Source organism: Oncorhynchus clarkii, chromosome 4, assembly GCF_045791955.1.
Source record: "Oncorhynchus clarkii lewisi isolate Uvic-CL-2024 chromosome 4, UVic_Ocla_1.0, whole genome shotgun sequence".
Lineage (NCBI taxonomy): Eukaryota > Metazoa > Chordata > Actinopteri > Salmoniformes > Salmonidae > Oncorhynchus > Oncorhynchus clarkii.
In genome coordinates, this window is record NC_092150.1 from 37,952,337 (window position 1) to 37,971,507 (window position 19,171).

General features: G+C 41.1%; 2 protein-coding genes across 2 annotated transcripts in view; one reads left to right on the plus strand and one right to left on the minus strand.

The window, feature by feature from the left end:
• LOC139406789 (N(G),N(G)-dimethylarginine dimethylaminohydrolase 1-like) overlaps positions 1-7,900 on the minus strand; it is a 109,649-nt gene extending 101,749 nt beyond the window's left edge. Inside the window, exon 1 of the mRNA XM_071149825.1 lies at positions 7,318-7,900. Coding sequence (XP_071005926.1) covers positions 7,318-7,611 — 294 coding nt within the window. The 5' untranslated portion in view covers positions 7,612-7,900. The remainder of the gene's footprint in view (positions 1-7,317) is intronic.
• Positions 7,901-12,741: 4,841 nt separating this feature from the next.
• LOC139406788 (CCN family member 1-like) lies at positions 12,742-15,690 on the plus strand. The gene is made up of 5 exons (XM_071149824.1): positions 12,742-12,995; positions 13,227-13,446; positions 13,842-14,186; positions 14,318-14,520; positions 14,658-15,690. The coding sequence occupies exons 1-5, from the start codon at positions 12,948-12,950 to the stop codon at positions 14,958-14,960; spliced, it is 1,119 nt and encodes a 372-aa protein (XP_071005925.1). The 5' UTR covers positions 12,742-12,947; the 3' UTR covers positions 14,961-15,690.
• Positions 15,691-19,171: the final 3,481 nt, after the last annotated feature.

The window sequence follows — 19,171 nt, forward strand, 5'->3', positions numbered from 1 at the left end:
AACAGCGAAGTGAAGGTGATTGGTGGAATTCTGAAGCGAGTGGACAGCTTCACTCTATCCAATCAGAGCAGCAGGATCAACATACAGCCCACCCGTCTTTTTACAGACTGGTAAACTAGCCAGTTGAGTGATTTACACCACGTAAAACCTTACTTGACTGACTGACATGAGAAAGATGCGTGCATGCTGGCAACCACATTTCCCCCCCCCCCCCCCCCCCCCCCCCCCCCCCCCGATCACGGATAATTACTTAAAACTACTCGGATCATAATCGTATCCAGAAAATTGTCCATATCCGTTACGATACTCGTTTTGTCCGACTACTCGGCACACCTCTACCCATTACCACCAGACAAAATGCAGATAGCACAGTACCTAGCACAGTACCTGTATCGGCAGGGAATGACAACAACGAAAGGTGAAAGGTGAACATTGTTATATTAGCTTATCACTGCTTCTTTGGTATTATGTAAAGGATTGTTAATTCTACATGGACCTGTTACTACATTTGAAAGTTATCAAACCATTTAGTTTAGAATATCTACATACATTTAGCAATTGCATTCTTCTCATATTACTCTGTAGGCTACTGACCTATTCAATGCTTTCTACGGCATCTCTGCCTATAGTTATTGAATTCAACCTGCAGGAGGTTTGTTTGTTGTGATTGAGTGGGGGGAAACAGCTGCTGGCAAGGTTCTGACAGATGGGTGTGTCTTGGTGGTGGCAAGACGAAACTAAACCCTGAGCAATTAGCTCTGGGAGCTAACACCCGTCTTCAGGTCTCGTCACGCAAGCATAGTTCTCTGATCCACCAATGTGACCAACCGAGTATCGATCCCAGGTCTTCTGCCCGACTCTAATACTTTAGACTTGGTAAGGCATTACGACTCTTTATGTCATGGTCATAAAGGCTTTATGAAAGCTAAATGTTACATGATCACAACTCTAAGTAAACCGTACCTCTTTCATTTTATACAGTAAAACACTACACTGCATGGACACACTTTAGTCAGATCCAAAACAGTCCAGCTGACATTTCCTGTATGTCGAGAGCCATTATGAACCCCAGGAGGTTTACAGATCAATATCCTCTCCCAATGGTATGGCCGGGGTCCATTAGCAGCCCTCACCCGGAGGGTGAGTCTGATACGATATGACAGGGGCTTTCAGAGAGCTCGTCCAAACTTCAAACACACTGTCACCAGTAGGGTTACAAAGGGTCGGAAACTTTCCGGTAAATATCCGGGATTTTTCTGAAAATTTTCCATGGGAAGTTATTAAGCCCTGGAATTTGGGAAATTTTACTTATAATAACTTTTTTGGTGAATTTAACAGTGAACCTTTCTTGTGGGATACACATAAGACAATTCTAGGTCTTGTGGCATATTTTGGTTAAACTATCCCCAATTCATTGGAATTGCAACCCTCTGCATGCACAGTGCATTGTTCCATCACATGTGCAGTGCACTCTTCCATCACATGTACAGGTGATTCTCAAGATCTTGCACACTAATAAGATGCTATTGAGCTCCACTACTACACTGTCTGAGCCAAGGACTACATACTTTCTGGTAAGTTTTGATTACAATACTGGGTGGGGTGAATATATTTTATGTGACATACATGATTTTTTGTTAACTAGAAAATAATAGCCTACAGCAAAGTGTGTTTAAATAATTTCTAACTTGTTAACAATTTCTGCTAGTTGTGGGTTTTAGCTTGCTTGAGCCTGCTAACCGAGGAGTTTTAATTCACCTGTTTCCATACATGTTTAATTTGAAAACATTTATTTTACAAAGGAGTTATTTAATATAACTGCTTAACTATTTATCTGTATGTGGAATTGTATTATTATTATTTTTTACTCATTTTTATCTGATCTTTACAGGAAAATGCCACTGGCACCATCTGATGTATGGATACATTTCACTCCAGTAATGTGGAAGGAAGAGCTGTGTACATTTGCAAATACTGTATGTAGTCAGAGAAATGCTGATGAATGTCTTGCTCGAGCTGTGTATGCAACTGGTTCACCTCTGATGCTCACAGGCAATGTGTATTGGAAGAGATTTCTGAATGTTCTTTTCCCAGCATACACCCCTCCAACCAGACATGCTTTATCTACTCATTTGCTGGATGCAGAGTTCAACAGAGTTCAAGTGAAGATCAAGCAAATCATAGAGAAAGCAGACTGTATTGCAATCATCTCTGATGGGTGGTCGAATGTTCGTGGGCAAGGAATAATTAACTACATCATCTCCACCCCTCAGCCAGTATTCTACAAGAGCACAGACACAAGGGGCAACAGACACAACTGTCTCTACATTGTAGATGAGCTGTAGGCAGTCATCAATGACCTTGGACCACAGAAGGTATTTACACTGGTGACAGATAATGCTGCGAACATGAAGCCTGCTTGGTCTAAAGTGGAGGAGTCCTACCCTCACATCACACCAATTGGCTGTGCTGCTCATGCATTTAATCTGCTCCTCAATGTCATCATGGCACTGAAAACAATGGATACACTATAAGAAAGCCAAGGGTCATCAAGTTATAGCAACAATCTTCCTCACCAAGCAAAGTGAGAAGAATAAGAGCACCACATTGAAGCTGCCCAGCAACACGCGTTGGGGTGGTGTTGTCATTATGTTTGACAGTCTCCTGGAGGGAAAGGATTCTTTCCAAGAAATGGCAATATCACAGTCTGCCGATATGGACAGCCCCATCAAGAGGATCATGTATTATGTATTTTGGGAGAGCGTGGTAAGCAGCCTGAAACTCCTGAAACCTATAGCAGTAGCCATCCTGTCTGATGTTCAGACTCTGCTTGCAGATCTAAGAGAAGAAATCTGTACTGCCCTGCCCTCTTCAATGCTGCTCCAAGCAGAGGAAACTGCAATTCTGAAATACATCAAAAAGCATGAAGACTTCTGCCTGAAGCCCATACACGCCGCAGTGTACATGTTGGACCCCAAGTATGCTGGCAAGAGCATCCTGTCTGGTGCAGAGATCAACAAGTCCTATGGTATCATCATTACCGTGTCTCACCACCTTGGCCTGGATGAGGACAAGGTTCTTGGCAGTCTGGCGAAGAACACTTCCAAGCAAGGGCTTTGGATGGAGATGCTATATGGCAGTCGTGCTAAAATAACTCATCAGCCACCTGGTGGAAGGGACTTGGTGGATCTGAGGCTCTTTCCACCGTTGCCTCCGTCGTTCTCCAAATCCCACCAACATCAGCCGCCCAGAGCACAACTGGTCCTTGTTTGGGAACACACACACACACCAAAGCACGCAATAAAATTTGAGGCTTTTTGAGCCTGACAACGAGCCATCCTCAACAAGGTTGGAAAGTGACAGTGAAGATAAGGCCTCAGAGTCTGATGTTCAAGAGGTGGACATTGAGGAGGTCCAGGGAGAAGACATGGAAGCCTGAGAGGAAGACAACCAAAGCTTTAGTTTCTAGACTATCATTTTACAGATGTTGAAAACATTTTTGGGAGATGCGATGGATCATTGGGTATCATTCAATATTCCCTTTCTTTTGTTGTTCAGTGACATCATTCCATGTGAAGAGTCAACTCATTTAATTAAAGTTCAATTCGTAACTAAATAGTTATTTTTCTATTGGAAGGATTTAATCATTTGCAATTATGTCTACTTATGATAAGGTAAAAGGTTTATGTTTATGCCTCCATATGATATGCTAAATATATCCAATGCAAAAAACATTCCCATATATTCCCGTTAATTCCCACAAAAAGTTTCTACCTCTGAATATATCCCAAAATGTGCAACCTTAGTCAACAGACAGAGGACAGGGAACAGCACATTTAGTCTACAGCCCAGGGTGCACATACATTTGAAGTCGGAAGTTTACATTCACCTTAGCCAAATACATTTAAACTTTGTTTTTCACAATTCCTGACATTTAATCCTAGTAAAAATTCCCTGTCTTAGGTCAGTTTGACTTTTCAGGTTATGTCAATATAGGACTCGTTTTACTGTGGATATAGATACTTTTGTACCTGTTTCCTCCAGCATCTTCAAAAGGTCCTTTGCTGTTGTTCTGAGATTGATTTGCACTTTTCGTACCAAAGTACGGTCATCTCTAGGAGACAGAACGCGTCTCCTTCTTGAGCGGTATGACGGCTGCGTGGTCCCATGGTGTTTATACTCGCATTCTATTGTTTGTACAGATGAACGTGGTACTTTCAGGCGTTTGGAAATTGCTCCCAAGGATGAACCAGACGTGTGGAGGTCTACACTTTTTTTCTGATGTCTTGGCTGATTTCTTTTGATTTTCCCATGATGTCAAGCAAAGAGGTACTGAGTTTGAAGGTAGGCCTTGAAATACATCCACAGGTACACCTCCAATTGACTCAAATGATGTCAATTAGCCTATCAGAAGCTTCTAAAGCCATGACATAATTTTCTGGAATTTTCCAAACTGTTTAAAGGCACAGTGAACTTCGTGTATGTCAACCTCTGACCCACTGGAATTGTGATAGAGTGAAATAGTCTGTCTGTAAACAATTGTTGGAAACATTACTTGTGTCATGCACAAAGTAGATGTCCTAACCGACTCGCCAAAACTATAGTTTGTTAACAAGACATTTGTGGAATGGTTGAAAAACGAGTTTTAATGACTCCAACCTAAGTGTATGCAAACTTCCGACTTCTACTGTAAATAATGTGCATACATTTAGTCTGTTTATATTCACACAGACCCCTTTATTAGGGTACACTATTAAGTTAACAGGCAGCAGAAATATCCCTGTCCATAGCCTGCTGTTAGTATAACTTATTGGTGTAATATGGACAGTATACCACAAAAATAATGTTTTGCTTTCAATGGACTGACATGCATTGCAGTAATCTGCTCTTTCTGTATGCAAGAGCCCTCTGCCTGGGAATTATGGCTGTTTCAATTAAAGCATCTATTTTGACAGATCAGATGATGAGATGCAGATGCTTTCTCATTACTGTGTGTGCTCTAGTACTCTGTGCAAACAGGAAATCACAGTTTACAATGTAATATCTTTTGACAGGTCACATCTGACTAGACAGCTGTCAGTATTAACCAAATCAAAGGTTATGGTAGAAAAATGTCTTTATAAAGCATTGCATTTCACAATATACGTAATGTAAAGAACAATGCTCATCATCTACTCTTGTTATTGCTAACATAGGCTACTAATGTTGAGTTCTGCCAGGAATGAGGAGGCAAATTTTACTGCTTCACCCATCTCATATGTATATACTCTATTCTATTCTACTGAATCAATGCCACTCCGACATAGCTATTCCTAATATTTACAGTACCAGTCAAAAGTTTAGACACACCTACTGTACTCATTCAAGGGTTTTTCTTTATTTTCACTACTTTATTTTCACTTATTCTACATTGTAGAATAATAGTGAGGACATCGAAACTATGAAATAACACGTGTGGAATCATGTAGTAACCAAAAAAGTGTTAAACAAATCTAAATATATTTTATATTTGAGATTCCACAAAGTAGCCACCTTCTGCCTTTGTGACACACTCTTGGCATTCTCTCAACCAGCTTCATGAGGTAGTCACCTGGAATGCATTTCAATTAACAGGTGTGCCTTGTTAAAAGTTAATTTGTGGAATTCCTTTCCTTCTTAATGTGTTTGAGCCAATCAGTTGTGTTGTGACAAGGTAGGGGTGGTATACAGAAGATAGCCTTATTTGGTAAATGACCAAGTCCATATTATGGCAAGAACAGCTCAAATAATCAAAGGGAAACGATAGTCCATCATTAATATAAGACATGAAGGTCAGTCAATCCCAAAAATGTCAAGAACTTTGAAAGTTTCTTCAAGTGCAGTCGCAAAAACCATCGAGCACTATGATGAAACTGGCTCTCATGAGGACTGCCACAGGAAAGGAAGACCCAGAGTTACCTCTACTGCAGAGGATAAGTTCATTCGTTACCAGCCTCAGATTGCAGCCCAAATAAGTGCTTCACAGAGTTCAAGTAACAGACACATTTCAACATCAACTGTTCAGAGACTGCGTGAATCAGGCCTTCATGGTCAAATTACTGAAAAGAAACCACTACTAAAGGACACCAATAATAAGAAGAGACTTGCTTGGGCCAAGAAACACAAGCAATGGACATTACACCAGTAGAAATCTGTCCTTTGGTCTGATGAGTCCAAATTTGAGATTTTTTGTTCCAACCACCGTGTCTTTGTGAGACCTTGAATAGGTGAACGGATTATCTCTGCATGTGTGGTTCCAACCGTGAAGCATGGAGGAGGAGGTGTGATGGTGTGGGGCTGCTTTGCTGGTGAATTCAAGGCACAGCATTCTGCAGTGATACACTATCCCATCTGGTTTGGTCTTAATGGGACTATCACTTATTTTTTTACAATGACCCAAAACACACCTCCAGGCTGTGTAAGGGCAATTTGACCAAGAAGGAGAGTGATGGAGTGCTGCATCAGATGACATGGCCTCCACAATCACCTGACCTCAACCCAGTTGAGATGGTTTGGAATGAGTATGACCACAGAGTGAAGGAAAAACAGCCAACAAGTGCTCAGCATCTGTGGGAACTCCTTCAAGACAATTGGAAAAGCATTCTTCATGAAGCTGGTTGAGCAAATGCCAAGAGTGTGCAAAGCTATCATCAAGGCAAAGGATGGCTACTTTGAAGAAACTCAAATATACAATATATAACACTTTTTTGGCTACTACATGGTTCCATATGTGTTATTTCATAGTGTTGATGTCTTCACTATTATTCTACAATGTAGAAAATAGTACAAATAAAGGAAAACCCTTGAATGAGTAGGTGTGTCCAAACTTTTGACTGGTACTGTATATATTTCTTAATTCCTTTCTTTAACTTTTACACATGTGTGTATTGTTGTGAATTGTTAGATACTACTGCACTGTTGGAGCTAGGAACACAAGCATTTCGATACACACGCAATAACATCTGCTAAAAATGTGTACTTATGTGACCAATAACATTTGAGTTGGACAGTGGTGTCTTAGCCCTCATGTGACTGTGACCATATTATCTGATCATCTTTCCAAGGGCGTTGGCGTTCTGATGATGGCTAATCACATATCCCTTCCTTTGTAGCCTATTACTGTTACAATGTAGCTGTAATCTCGATATGGCGTTGACAGTTATACGATACATTAATACCAAAGATGACAACAGCAGTATATATCCATACTCCAAATAAAGAAATGGTCAACTGAGACATGATTTTTCTATAATATATATATATATATATTATATATATACACACACACACTTTATTTACCTCTTTCCTTCTGCTCTCTGCCCCGGGTCTGGTGATCAGAGCGGTGTCACCGCAAACCACAGCGACATCCTCCACGAACACACAGTCCGGGAGTGACTCATCGGCGGGGAGTTCTATCACCTGCAGCCCGAGTTTGTGCTTCAGAACCCCAACATATACCTCATGCTCCCGCTGAGCTTTCACCAGGTCCACGTCCAAAACGTTCATCCGCAGTGCCTCTTTAGCAAGGGATGAGGGGATAGCTCGTACAACGGCGTGAGTGAAGTTACCAAAACCTGTCATCACACCAGCCATGTTCCGTTAACTGTTGTTACCCTCAAATTGCTCAAACAAACAGCTCGAACCGTAGCCTATGCTAAACGTATGAGAGAGCGAATGCTGCCGGTTCTCTTTCTGTTGGTTAACCTTTGTTTGATTTTCTTTGTTTTTCTTTCTTTTTTTATGTACTGAACTGACAGCTCCACTTCGGTCAAATAGGCAACAAGCAAGCAAGCGGTCTGATGACGTGCACTAACAAATCATCGACTTGTACCAATGTAGCAATTTCCAGTGAAGCGCACAGCAAAGCCGGACAAGTGACAGTGTGGCTCTTAAACAGCGCAAGCACAGACGCGCTGGCTGTTACTTTGTAACAACTTTCTATTACTTTGTAACAACGTTTTACCATCGAGGAACAAATGGGTTACAAAATCACCACAGTGTCTAGACATAAAATAATGTTAATCAAAGCGAGTGTACAATCAGTAATCAAACCGTTATTAATATTTACAACCACCTGGGTTTTTCAGTCTTTTCATTCAAATACAAATTATTTTAGAATGTGTACATTCTTAAACATAGTGTATTTTGAAAATTCGAGAACAATGGTCGCTGTCATCTCTGGCTTGTTACTGCAATACCTGCCAGTTTAGCAGATTCCAATGCCAATGCAAAATAAAAATGGAAAGATTCTGCTCGGTGCTCTACTATTGACATAATTCCATATCCCTGGTTGACAATAACCCATTCTCCCCTGACCCCAGCTCAGAACAAAGGGCGCTTCTTTGACACAGTCCAAGGACAAGGAGGTGCAGTGGCTATTCTGAGCCATTCACTCTCCGATACACCTGCCCAATTGTGTTCAGACTACAGTGTCCCCCAGCAAATCAAAGTGTATGGCAATAATGGGAATACCAGATATTCACAGTGAACAAAACACATATTTTAGAATCATTTCTAATGTCAGCATACACCAGCATGTTATTGTCGAAGTATATGGGAATAACAGATTTCACATCACCACTGAAATATGAACAAAGCACACATTTCATTTCTCTAATATTGGTCTTCTTAATGTGATAGTCATAAGAGACCCATGGAAAGGGAAAGGAAAGGGAAAGGGGATACCTAGTCAGTTGTACAACTGAATGCGTTCAACTCAAATGTGTCTTCCGCGTCATGGGAAAGGAGAGTCAAGAGTTCTTTAGCTTCTTATGGCCATTGAATGAAGGAGTGTATTGTATTTATCCTGCGCTGTGCTCAGTGTGCAGACTAAGCAGGGAATATATTCCTATTCCTATTCTCTGGGTGCCATCTAAGGAAGCCTCTGGGCTCAGCTTTGAATGGAATGTTTCTCCAGACTTCCTAAAGCACATTCTTCCACACCCCTGGACCAAAGTTTGTATTTTCTTGTTCCAGATACACTCAATTATCCTGACTGGTCCAAACATTCCAGGAGTCCCGCATTCCATTTTCCACTCCTGGATGGACTACCTGCTCTGTCAACTCAGTCCTCCAATTTTTTTTCTCCATTACACATTGTGTATGTCTGACTCTGTCTGGTACATTCTGCCCTAGAAAAATATATCTCGCTCCCATGCTTAAGTGCTTGGGTTAGACTGAAGGAAACCTCTCATTGGCACACCTGGTACATTCAGAGAATCTGTGTTTATCCTAAATGGCACCTTTTCCCTATGGGCCCAGGTCAACAGTAGTCCGGTATAAAGGGAATCAGGTACCACTTGGGACTCTGAGATCTACCATAAAAAATTGTGAAAACAGAGACAACCCATACACCAGGTCTGCGGTTGATTTAAACCTCAATAACAATACCAGCCTTTACTCTCTCTAGATCAATAAAAAGTCCTGCTAACACAGGGATAATATATCGTTTTGAGTGGCAAATAACACTAAGGTTCTGGCAAAGGCGGCAAGTCTTTCAACTGAATCTAATGCAAATTACCCATTGCTTTGACACAACAGTAGTACAGTAGCGCTGTGTTTAGCCTACCTTGTATAAATGGGGCACAGGGGCAGTCACCCACCTATAACTCTTGCCCCCTGTCTTAAATGGACAGCTTTTGTGCAAGATGGCCTGACTGTTGTTTTGGAGTAACGTTATGCCCCGTCTGTAAAAAAAAAGAAAAAGTGGGCAGGAGAATACTAAAATGGCCGACATTCTCCACTCTATTATGGATTGGACTACCATAGTGAGTTCTTCCACCATCCACCTACTTCAGATGCACTGACTGTCATTCCTTTGGCAGGCTAGGACACACAACAACAACATGCTGACTTCATAACACACATCTGTTAGGGCTGTAGATAAAACAAAGGACATACCAGGTCCAGGAATAGAAAGACCCAAGTATTATGGAAGAGGGCTCTCTTGTGACTAAGCACAGTGTGTGTACATAAGAACACCCCATAACTCACTGAGCTTCCGTCCCAGAGTTCTATGAGCTGACATAGAGAGGAAGCTTCAACAACCACTGCATGTTATCCTTTGTTTGAACAGGCTTACAATAAACAGCCAATCCTATTTGGTCTTGTTCCGTTTTACACTAGTCTCTCTAGGACAATAGACTGGGATCCAGTGATTCATAAGGGGGACGGGGAAGAGGGGGATGGAAAATATCATCATTGCCATTACTACATGGATACACATTTCTAGCCCTGGTCGCCCTGGCGATGTTTCCTGAATGGGTAATTACAAGATTAATATCATTATGGGATGTTATTCAATGGTTCCATGGTGTACAGCACTGTTTCCTATAACATACACTGTGTCCTTGTAAGGGAAAGAGGAAAGAATCAGAACAATATGCTGGCAGAGCAGAACAATCATAATCAGAAAAGCATCTTATTGAGCTCATGGGGTCAAACTCACCACACAGAGACTTACTGATGAGGTCATAATGGATATTGGAATGGCAGGATGGCATGGGAAACATTTGACATTAAGGGTCCATTTATGTTTGGGAAACAAGCATCATTATCACCATCACTTGGATGACATAAGTATTACTTGGGGCTAGATACAATACACACACACACCAACAACCAAAATAAACTAAATCCATATGGGCACATGGCAGTGCCCCATTGGGAATCTGACACTCAAAACAAACAGACATTGTTGATGCCAACTGTCAAGCTGTGACATAATGCCAGTGTCATTTCATGAGCTTTAAAGATGTTTGTCTGGTTTAATTGATGAAGAATCACAAGATTTCAGATGAATGACAAATTATATAGCCCTTGGCTACATCAAAACGACTCAAACAAATGAGGAAAACAGTCACAACAGTGAGGGAAATGTTAACAACCCAATGGGCACACACTGGTTGAATAAATGTTGTTTGCACTTAATTTCAATGAAATGACGTTGAACCAACGTGGAATAGACGTTGAATTGACATCTATGCCGAGAGGGAATGTCAAGCAAGTTAACCAAAGCATTACACCATCTAGTGTCTTAAACTGGAATTATGAAAATGTGGACAAATGAAAATAAAAAATAAAGCAAGCGCGCATCAAGATACAGATGATTAAATATCATTCGGTACAGAAATAATGATTGCCAAATTCCAACATCAAATGGAAAGGTTACAACGGATGACGGATCAGTTAAGATACTTCAATATATTTGCACAGTATGAACAAAGTGATAAAGCAATGGCGTATACAATGCATTTTGAAACAAATGGATTAGTAAAGGTAAAGTAAGAAAAACTCACCGGAGGGAGATTTCTCCGTGGTCTTGACAACCATTCTCCGTTAGTTATTTGTTCAGCGCTCTCAAAGTATCTCGTCATTTAAGTCTAAGGTATAAAGTTACTCAAAGAATATTTCCATTCTTGTGTTTATGGTTATTATAAATAGGGGATTGTCATGTCGTCCTTCGGTGAACAGTCCATTAACATTATTTTGGCAGGAAAAAAAGCATGTTTTTCAAGCATTCTATAATCTTTGCTTTCTTGGTCAAATCCGGTTTGAAATGACTTCTAATCGTTGAATTTCTAAATTCTATAAAATGTAACTTATTTGAGACCCGAAGAATAGTAGGACTAGAAACTAGTTGGGTATTTTCTCCCCAAACTAACATCGTATGTAGAAAATTGGATCACTGTAGTAGATTATGTTTTCAAACGTGGTGGGCAGATTGCGTGAAAAGTAAATTAACCCAAGTAGGAATGCTAAAGAATATCCTGTATGAAGAATTTTAAAAATTCTTTAAACTGTCAGGAATGCTTTGTGGTTGGCTAGAGAAGGGGAGAAATATGTTAATAATGTAGGCTTCTGCCATACCAAATATGGCAATATTGTTACGTCTGAAGTCTGGTTCGCATCTGGAATAGTTTAGTTCTACGGAATAAAGGGGAGAGCGGGCCAAAAATAGAAACCATAAACTATATTTCTCCCACTCTCAGACGCGCAAAGAAACTCCGAATACCGGGACTTCGCTCTCCTAAACTGTGTACAGTTACAGTAGCCTTCATTTAATATTGCAGTCTATTGATATATGGGCTATAATAAGACCTTCCCTTACAGAATGATTCTCATCATAAACGTATGAGGAGAAGCACTGACAGCATGACAATATATTTTTATAGCAACTGTTTTTGGCAACTGTTGCACAAATTACAGCAAAAGAGTTTGTAAAATAATAACAGATTTAACAAATCTATAGCACGTAATAAAACACCTACATCAAAAGAATGAAAAATAAATCAAAACGACAATGTTACATGATCATAATTTTTATAATATTTTTTAAATAATTTTAATATTGGTATATAAGCCTGTTACCCATAATGACAACAGCAGTCAAATGAATGGAAACAAACAGACCAAACTGCTATAAAAAAAAAGTTACATGTACCCTAACCCTACGGCCCATAACCTAAAAGCTGTGAGAAAACCAATAAAGAAAATAAAAAAGGAAGAAAGGAGGATAGTATCGAAGGGAAACAGCGAGGGGAAAATGTGTTCAGTTCTAGGGAAAATGTAATTTAAGAAAAAAAAGTTAGACAGGGTGGTGCTTAGCTTGGATGGAAAACGCGCCAAGAAACATTCCTGGCATAGTTTTGGAACAGTTCAGCAGTCAGCCAACAACGACGTCAGCTTTCACTACAGTATAAAGGACAGGAGGTACTTAGCTTCAGCAGACTGCAACTTGCAACCAGAGCTAGAGCAACTCCTAACCAAAGATACTAAAAAACAAACCAAACCGCTACAGACGAGACGACTGACTGCTACACTTAGGATAAAAAGACACTTGCAAAGACTTAAAGACTTAAATATATCGAAAAGGAATAGCAAAAGAAGACTAATCTTATTCTTGAATAGAACAAGAGAACAAGGCAAATATGTTCATTTGCTCAATCGTCGTGATGTTTATTGGAACCTTCAACGTGGTAAATTATTTTTCTATAAAATATTTCAGTTGAAAGTTTCTTGTCTTTATTGTATGGGAAATACAACATTGTAGAACACTGGTTTGTAAACTTATTGCCTCTTACTAAATCATTTCCGCACTGTTTGAATAACGAACTAAAGAAGCTATGTAAATATAACCTAACGATGTCACTCTTTTAAGATGTTGGTTACAAAGTATCTATCATTAACGTGCTCGGTTATCCACGCAGGTTATTTCCTCCTCCTCCTGCCCCTCGGTATGCGAGTGCCCGATGGAGATGACCAGGTGCGCACCTGGTGTGAGCCTCGTAGCGGATGGCTGCGGGTGCTGTAAGGTCTGCGCGAGACAACTCAATGAGGACTGCAGTCTGACCGAGCCTTGCGACCACACCAAAGGGCTGGAGTGCAACTTTGGGGCCAGCTTCGGAGCTATGCGTGGCATCTGCCGTGGTAGGTGTCTCATTCAAATCCTACTATGCAGTAAACTGATCTTAGGTCTGAATAATGTTAGTTTTAAAGTTTGTAACCTTGTTAAAGTAATAGGGTAGAGTTAAGATGAACCAGTGAGAGAAAAAGAGGACCATGTGATTTCAACTCTAAGGAATGTAACTCAGTGCCTCAGTCTAAACTCAGAAGTACAAACATCCTGCTCTAGTAGAAAGTGATCCCCCCCAAAGTGGCTCCTCTCCTTAGGCAGCCCTAGCCTAGAACCTTCTGAGGAATTTTTACAGTTAAACCAAGCCTCCCTCAGCCAGCATCAGCCAGCTTGTGATTTGTGATGTCTATAGCAGACGCTAGCCTTTTGAACAGAGGAATAACAGCCATTTCCACTCTCTTCTCCTCAGCTAAGTCAGAGGGTAGACCCTGTGAGTACAACAGCAGGATTTACCAGAACGGAGAGAGCTTCCAGCCTAACTGCAAGCACCAGTGCACATGCATCGATGGGGCTGTGGGCTGCGTCCCCCTGTGCCCTCAGGAGCTCTCCCTGCCCAACTTGGGCTGTGCCAACCCAAGGCTGGTCAAGGTGGCAGGCCAGTGCTGCGAGGAGTGGGTGTGTGATGACGGCAAAGACACTGACATCATTGGCAAGCTGTTTGGCAAAGACAGCGTGACTGACGAGTCAGAAAGCGACCTCACCAACAGGAATGAGCTCATCGCCATCGTCAAGGGAGGACTCAAGTCTCTACCTGGTAAGCAGCTTCTTTCTAGCAGCAGCCATTTTTTTTATTTCAGCTTTCAACAATAACATTTTCCATTGACTCAAATGTTCAAGCCCATACTGGAACAGTTTGTAATGTTTGTTTGATCTTTCTCCTTACAGCTTTCAGAGTCCAGCCTGAGAGCCACATGTTTGAGAGCCAGAAGTGTGTTGTCCAGACCACTCCTTGGTCCCAGTGCTCCAAGACCTGTGGCACAGGCATCTCCACCAGAGTCACCAACAACAACAATGAGTGCAAGCTGGTCAAAGAGACTCGCATCTGTGAAGTGCGACCATGCACCCAGTCTCCTTACTCCAGTCTTAAGGTAAGCGCAAGCCACTAAGACTATACTATACTGAAACATGGCATACTATCATTTTTTCTTTCTTTTATATAACACTGCTCAGCCTGTTTATGGAACCTCTTGACTGACTGTTTCTTTCCCCTTGTTCCCCCTAACAGAAGGGAAAGAAGTGCAGCAGAACCAAGAAGTCTACCCAAGCTCAGAAGTTCACCTATGCCGGCTGCTCCAGCCTGAAGAAGTACAGATCCAAGTACTGTGGATCCTGTGTGGACGGCCGCTGCTGCAGCCCCCAGCAGACCCGCACCATCCGGATCAAGTTCCGCTGCGAGGATGGAGAGACCTTCAACAAGAATGTCATGATTATCGAGTCCTGCAAGTGCACCTTCAACTGTTCTCATTCCAACGAAGCCTCCTACCCCTTCTACAGACTCTTCAACGACATCCACAAGTTCAGAGACTAAATCAAATCTGATTGGGCTGAGAACCGACCACTGAGAGATCCCAAAACAACAACATTGACAGACCAATGGCAGTCCATCTAAACGCAGGGGTCCAACTTAACCGGCCAATGAACTATCAACTTCCTGTTGTAACTAGATTCCCAAGGAATTATGGGCTTACATCATGAGGACCTTATGAAGTGCACTGTCTGCTGTGACTAAATCAGCATTCTCAATCAAGATTCGCTTCATACTACTGGAGCATCATAGTAGCTTCGTTATGGAGCAAAATGTAAATTAACATGTGTAAATGACAATGTTATTATGTTTAAATCAATTCGCTGTCTATATTTTCGACCGATACATACCAACCAGGCATGACCCCAAAAAATGTTTGACTTGTGTGTATATAGATGTTGTATGGATATGCACATACGTAACTTAATTTAGTATACCATGATCCCGTAACCGAAGGAACCAAGACACCATGTTACTGTGGTTCCATTCCTTCCTGACATGGGCATATATGTTCCATGTTTTGTGGCAGCTATCGAACTTCCCAACGTTATCAAGAAAGACAAAGTGAAACGTGAAATAAATGAATTCATGTTTTTATTATTGCTATTAATATTATTTATCAAAAAAATGTAGCTACTTTATTTGGATATTATGTGTCTTACTGGAATAAATTGTAAAAATGATTTAATTTTATATGTTAAAAAATAAAACATATTTATTTATGAAATGTAAACACCATCTTTGTTTCCTTTTTTGATCAAACCGAAGATGGGTGACCAACAACTATCAGGTTACTGAGCTAAACATCTTCATTAGGATGAGTAAACAACAGTACATAAAGTACATACATGTAGGATCATATTATACAGAGAGAGAGAGGTCAAACAAAGTCACAATATACAGTGGTGGAACTCCATTAGTGATACCATGGACATTCTCACTATAATGACTCCAACAGAGTGATCGTTCTGGGCTGATCTGTTCTTACATAACAGAGTTTTGCAGACCGTTTCCGGGTTTTGTGAATTGGAATGTCATTGTAGAGCTCTGTAAGCCAAGGTAGCTTGCATTCACCAGATCAGGCTAAGCCACGCACTTGACTAATTCGAACAAAAAAAAGTCAATCCAAGCATAGCAATGAGCACGGAGCAATGCCAAGAATCTTAAGTGCCTGTAGTACCAATGAGCATTGATTAGAAGTAGCAATGCAAAGGACACTATGTGAATATGAATGTATTTTACACATAGTATACTATAAAAGAAAGAATGTACCCTCTTAGAAAACACTCTTAATCCAATTGGGAATAACACTACATATATACAGTGCCTTGCGAAAGTATTCGGCCCCCTTGAACTTTGCGACCTTTTGCCACATTTCAGGCTTCAAACATAAAGATATAAAACTGTATTTTTTTGTGAAGAATCAACAACAAGTGGGACACAATCATGAAGTGGAACGACATTTATTGGATATTTCAAACTTTTTTAACAAATCAAAAACTGAAAAATTGGGCGTGCAAAATTATTCAGCCCCTTTACTTTCAGTGCAGCAAACTCTCTCCAGAAGTTCAGTGAGGATCTCTGAATGATCCAATGTTGACCTAAATGACTAATGATGATAAATACAATCCACCTGTGTGTACTCAAGTCTCCGTATAAATGCACGTGCACTGTGATAGTCTCAGAGGTCCGTTAAAAGCGCAGAGAGCATCATGAAGAACAAGGAACACACCAGGCAGGTCCGAGATACTGTTGTGAAGAAGTTTAAAGCCGGATTTGGATACAAAAAGATTTCCCAAGCTTTAAACATCCCAAGGAGCACTGTGCAAGCGATAATATTGAAATGGAAGGAGTATCAGACCACTGCAAATCTACCAAGACCTGGCCGTCCCTCTAAACTTTCAGCTCATACAAGGAGAAGACTGATCAGAGATGCAGCCAAGAGGCCCATGATCACTCTGGATGAACTGCAGAGATCTACAGCTGAGGTGGGAGACTCTGTCCATAGGACAACAATCAGTCGTATATTGCACAAATCTGGCCTTTATGGAAGAGTGGCAAGAAGAAAGCCATTTCTTAAAGATATCCATAAAAAGTGTCGTTTAAAGTTTGCCACAAGCCACCTGGGAGACACACCAAACATGTGGAAGAAGGTGCTCTGGTCCGATGAAACCAAAATTGAACTTTTTGCCAACAATGCAAAACGTTATGTTTGGCGTAAAAGCAACACAGCTGAACACACCATCCCCACTGTCAAACATGGTGGTGGCAGCAGCATGGTTTGGGCCTGCTTTTCTTCAGCAGGGACAGGGAAGATGGTTAAAATTGATGGGAAGATGGATGGAGCCAAATACAGGACCATTCTGGAAGAAAACCGGATGGAGTCTGCAAAAGACCTGAGACTGGGACGGAGATTTGTCTTCCAACAAGACAATGATCCAAAACATAAAGCAAAATCTACAATGGAATGGTTCAAAAATAAACATATCCAGGTGTTAGAATGGCCAAGTCAAAGTCCAGACCTGAATCTAATCGAGAATCTGTGGAAAGAACTGAAAACTGCTGTTCACAAATGCTCTCCATCCAACCTCACTGAGCTCGAGCTGTTTTGCAAGGAGGAATTGGGAAAACATTTCAGTCTCTCGATGTGCAAAACTGATAGAGACATACCCCAAGCGACTTACAGCTGTAATCGCAGCAAAAGGTGGCGCTACAAAGTATTAACTTAAGGGGGCTGAATAATTTTGCACGCCCAATTTTTCAGTTATTGAATTGTTAAAAAAGTTTGAAATATCCAATAAATGTCGTTCCACTTCATGATTGTGTCCCACTTGTTGTTGATTCTTCACAAAAAAATACAGTTTTATATCTTTATGTTTGAAGCCTGAAATGTGGCAAAAGGTCGCAAAGTTCAAGGGGGCCGAATACTTTCGCAAGGCACTGTACCTCATTTGTAGTGGTTGGATAGAAACTTTGGCCCTCCCCACTAGGCTAGCTGCAAGGGGTTGCTAACTTGCTGTAAATAGTCTGATAAAGCCAGGTGGGATAAAGCTTCCCAGCCTTAGGAAAGCAGACATCAGGTTATAACCTGTGGAGGCTAATATTAGTCTCTCTTCTGCAGCTGCTGAGAGGGTGGATGTTTGCAGATGTCACCAAATACCTATGGTTTGAATTGGGGTAAGCAGACCAGTGCTTAAGGGCAACTTCTCAGGTCGTAAGAACACACATAAACACATGTGCAAGTGCACACGCATACAGACACACACAGAGCTGAGGGTTTGATCCAGGTAGAGGGAAGGGAACGACTCAGGAATGCAGCGGAGGATCAGAAAGCAGACAGACATCCTGATGGGTGGCAGATGTTGGAAAATATGTTGGATTCAGAGTAGTAACATGTTCACTTAAAGTCCGGCAGGCAGCCCTAAAAATAAACAAACACTAAGTGCCCGCTCAAATCCACAGAAAGTGCATCATATCAATGCATGACACAGAAAACCCATCTAACAAGAACCGCCATGGCAGGGTACCTATGAAGAACTTTACTTTCCTGCAAGGCTGGTGGAAAGTGCTTTTAATAGGAGGTAGAGCAGAGTGGGTGCAGGGCACATCCACTTTGGTTATGGTTAGGCTGCATACCGAACACACTGTGCCCGCTGCTGAATGTTTTACATAAATATCTGCTTTACACAAGGCATCTTGATTTACCTTATTTAAAGGATGTGTTTGGCCATTTATCCCAGTCTAATTTAGTCAAAACACTTTTTAAAAGAAGTCTGTTTTTGTTTTTTGCTCCTTCGTCCCTATTTTTTCCCTCCTGAATTTAAGATAATATCATTTCAATCCCTGTTTTGTTTGGAAAGAGCACAACAACCACACTGTTGTCGCATGCTTGTTAACACAATGCAACTCAGATGGTTGTTAAGTAATGACACCAGAATACTGTGTGAGCAGTCCTTTTCAGTCGTCCATACCATTCCTCAGTAATGTACAACAATCGGCCACCGTAGAGGGGTTCCATCCATTTACCAGTCATTGTAAGTCAGCTTTATCGAAACACAGTGTCAAGAAACTAGGCCCAGAGAACATTGTACATTGTTGTGACAGAAGGGAATGAAAAGGTGACCGAAAGACCACAAAAAAACATCTTAAAATCCTCCTACACCCCGACACACAAACCCCACACCACATCACATGTCACGCACACTTGAAATTAC

Bases quoted from the DNA above. Each gene is read 5' to 3' on its own strand.
- LOC139406788 (XM_071149824.1), top strand. From the start codon at position 12,948: ATGTTCATTTGCTCAATCGTCGTGATGTTTATTGGAACCTTCAACGTG. The intron at 12,996-13,226 runs GTAAATTATTTT...TTATCCACGCAG, and splicing joins TTATTGGAACCTTCAACGTG to GTTATTTCCTCCTCCTCCTG. The intron at 14,187-14,317 runs GTAAGCAGCTTC...TTCTCCTTACAG, and splicing joins AGGACTCAAGTCTCTACCTG to CTTTCAGAGTCCAGCCTGAG.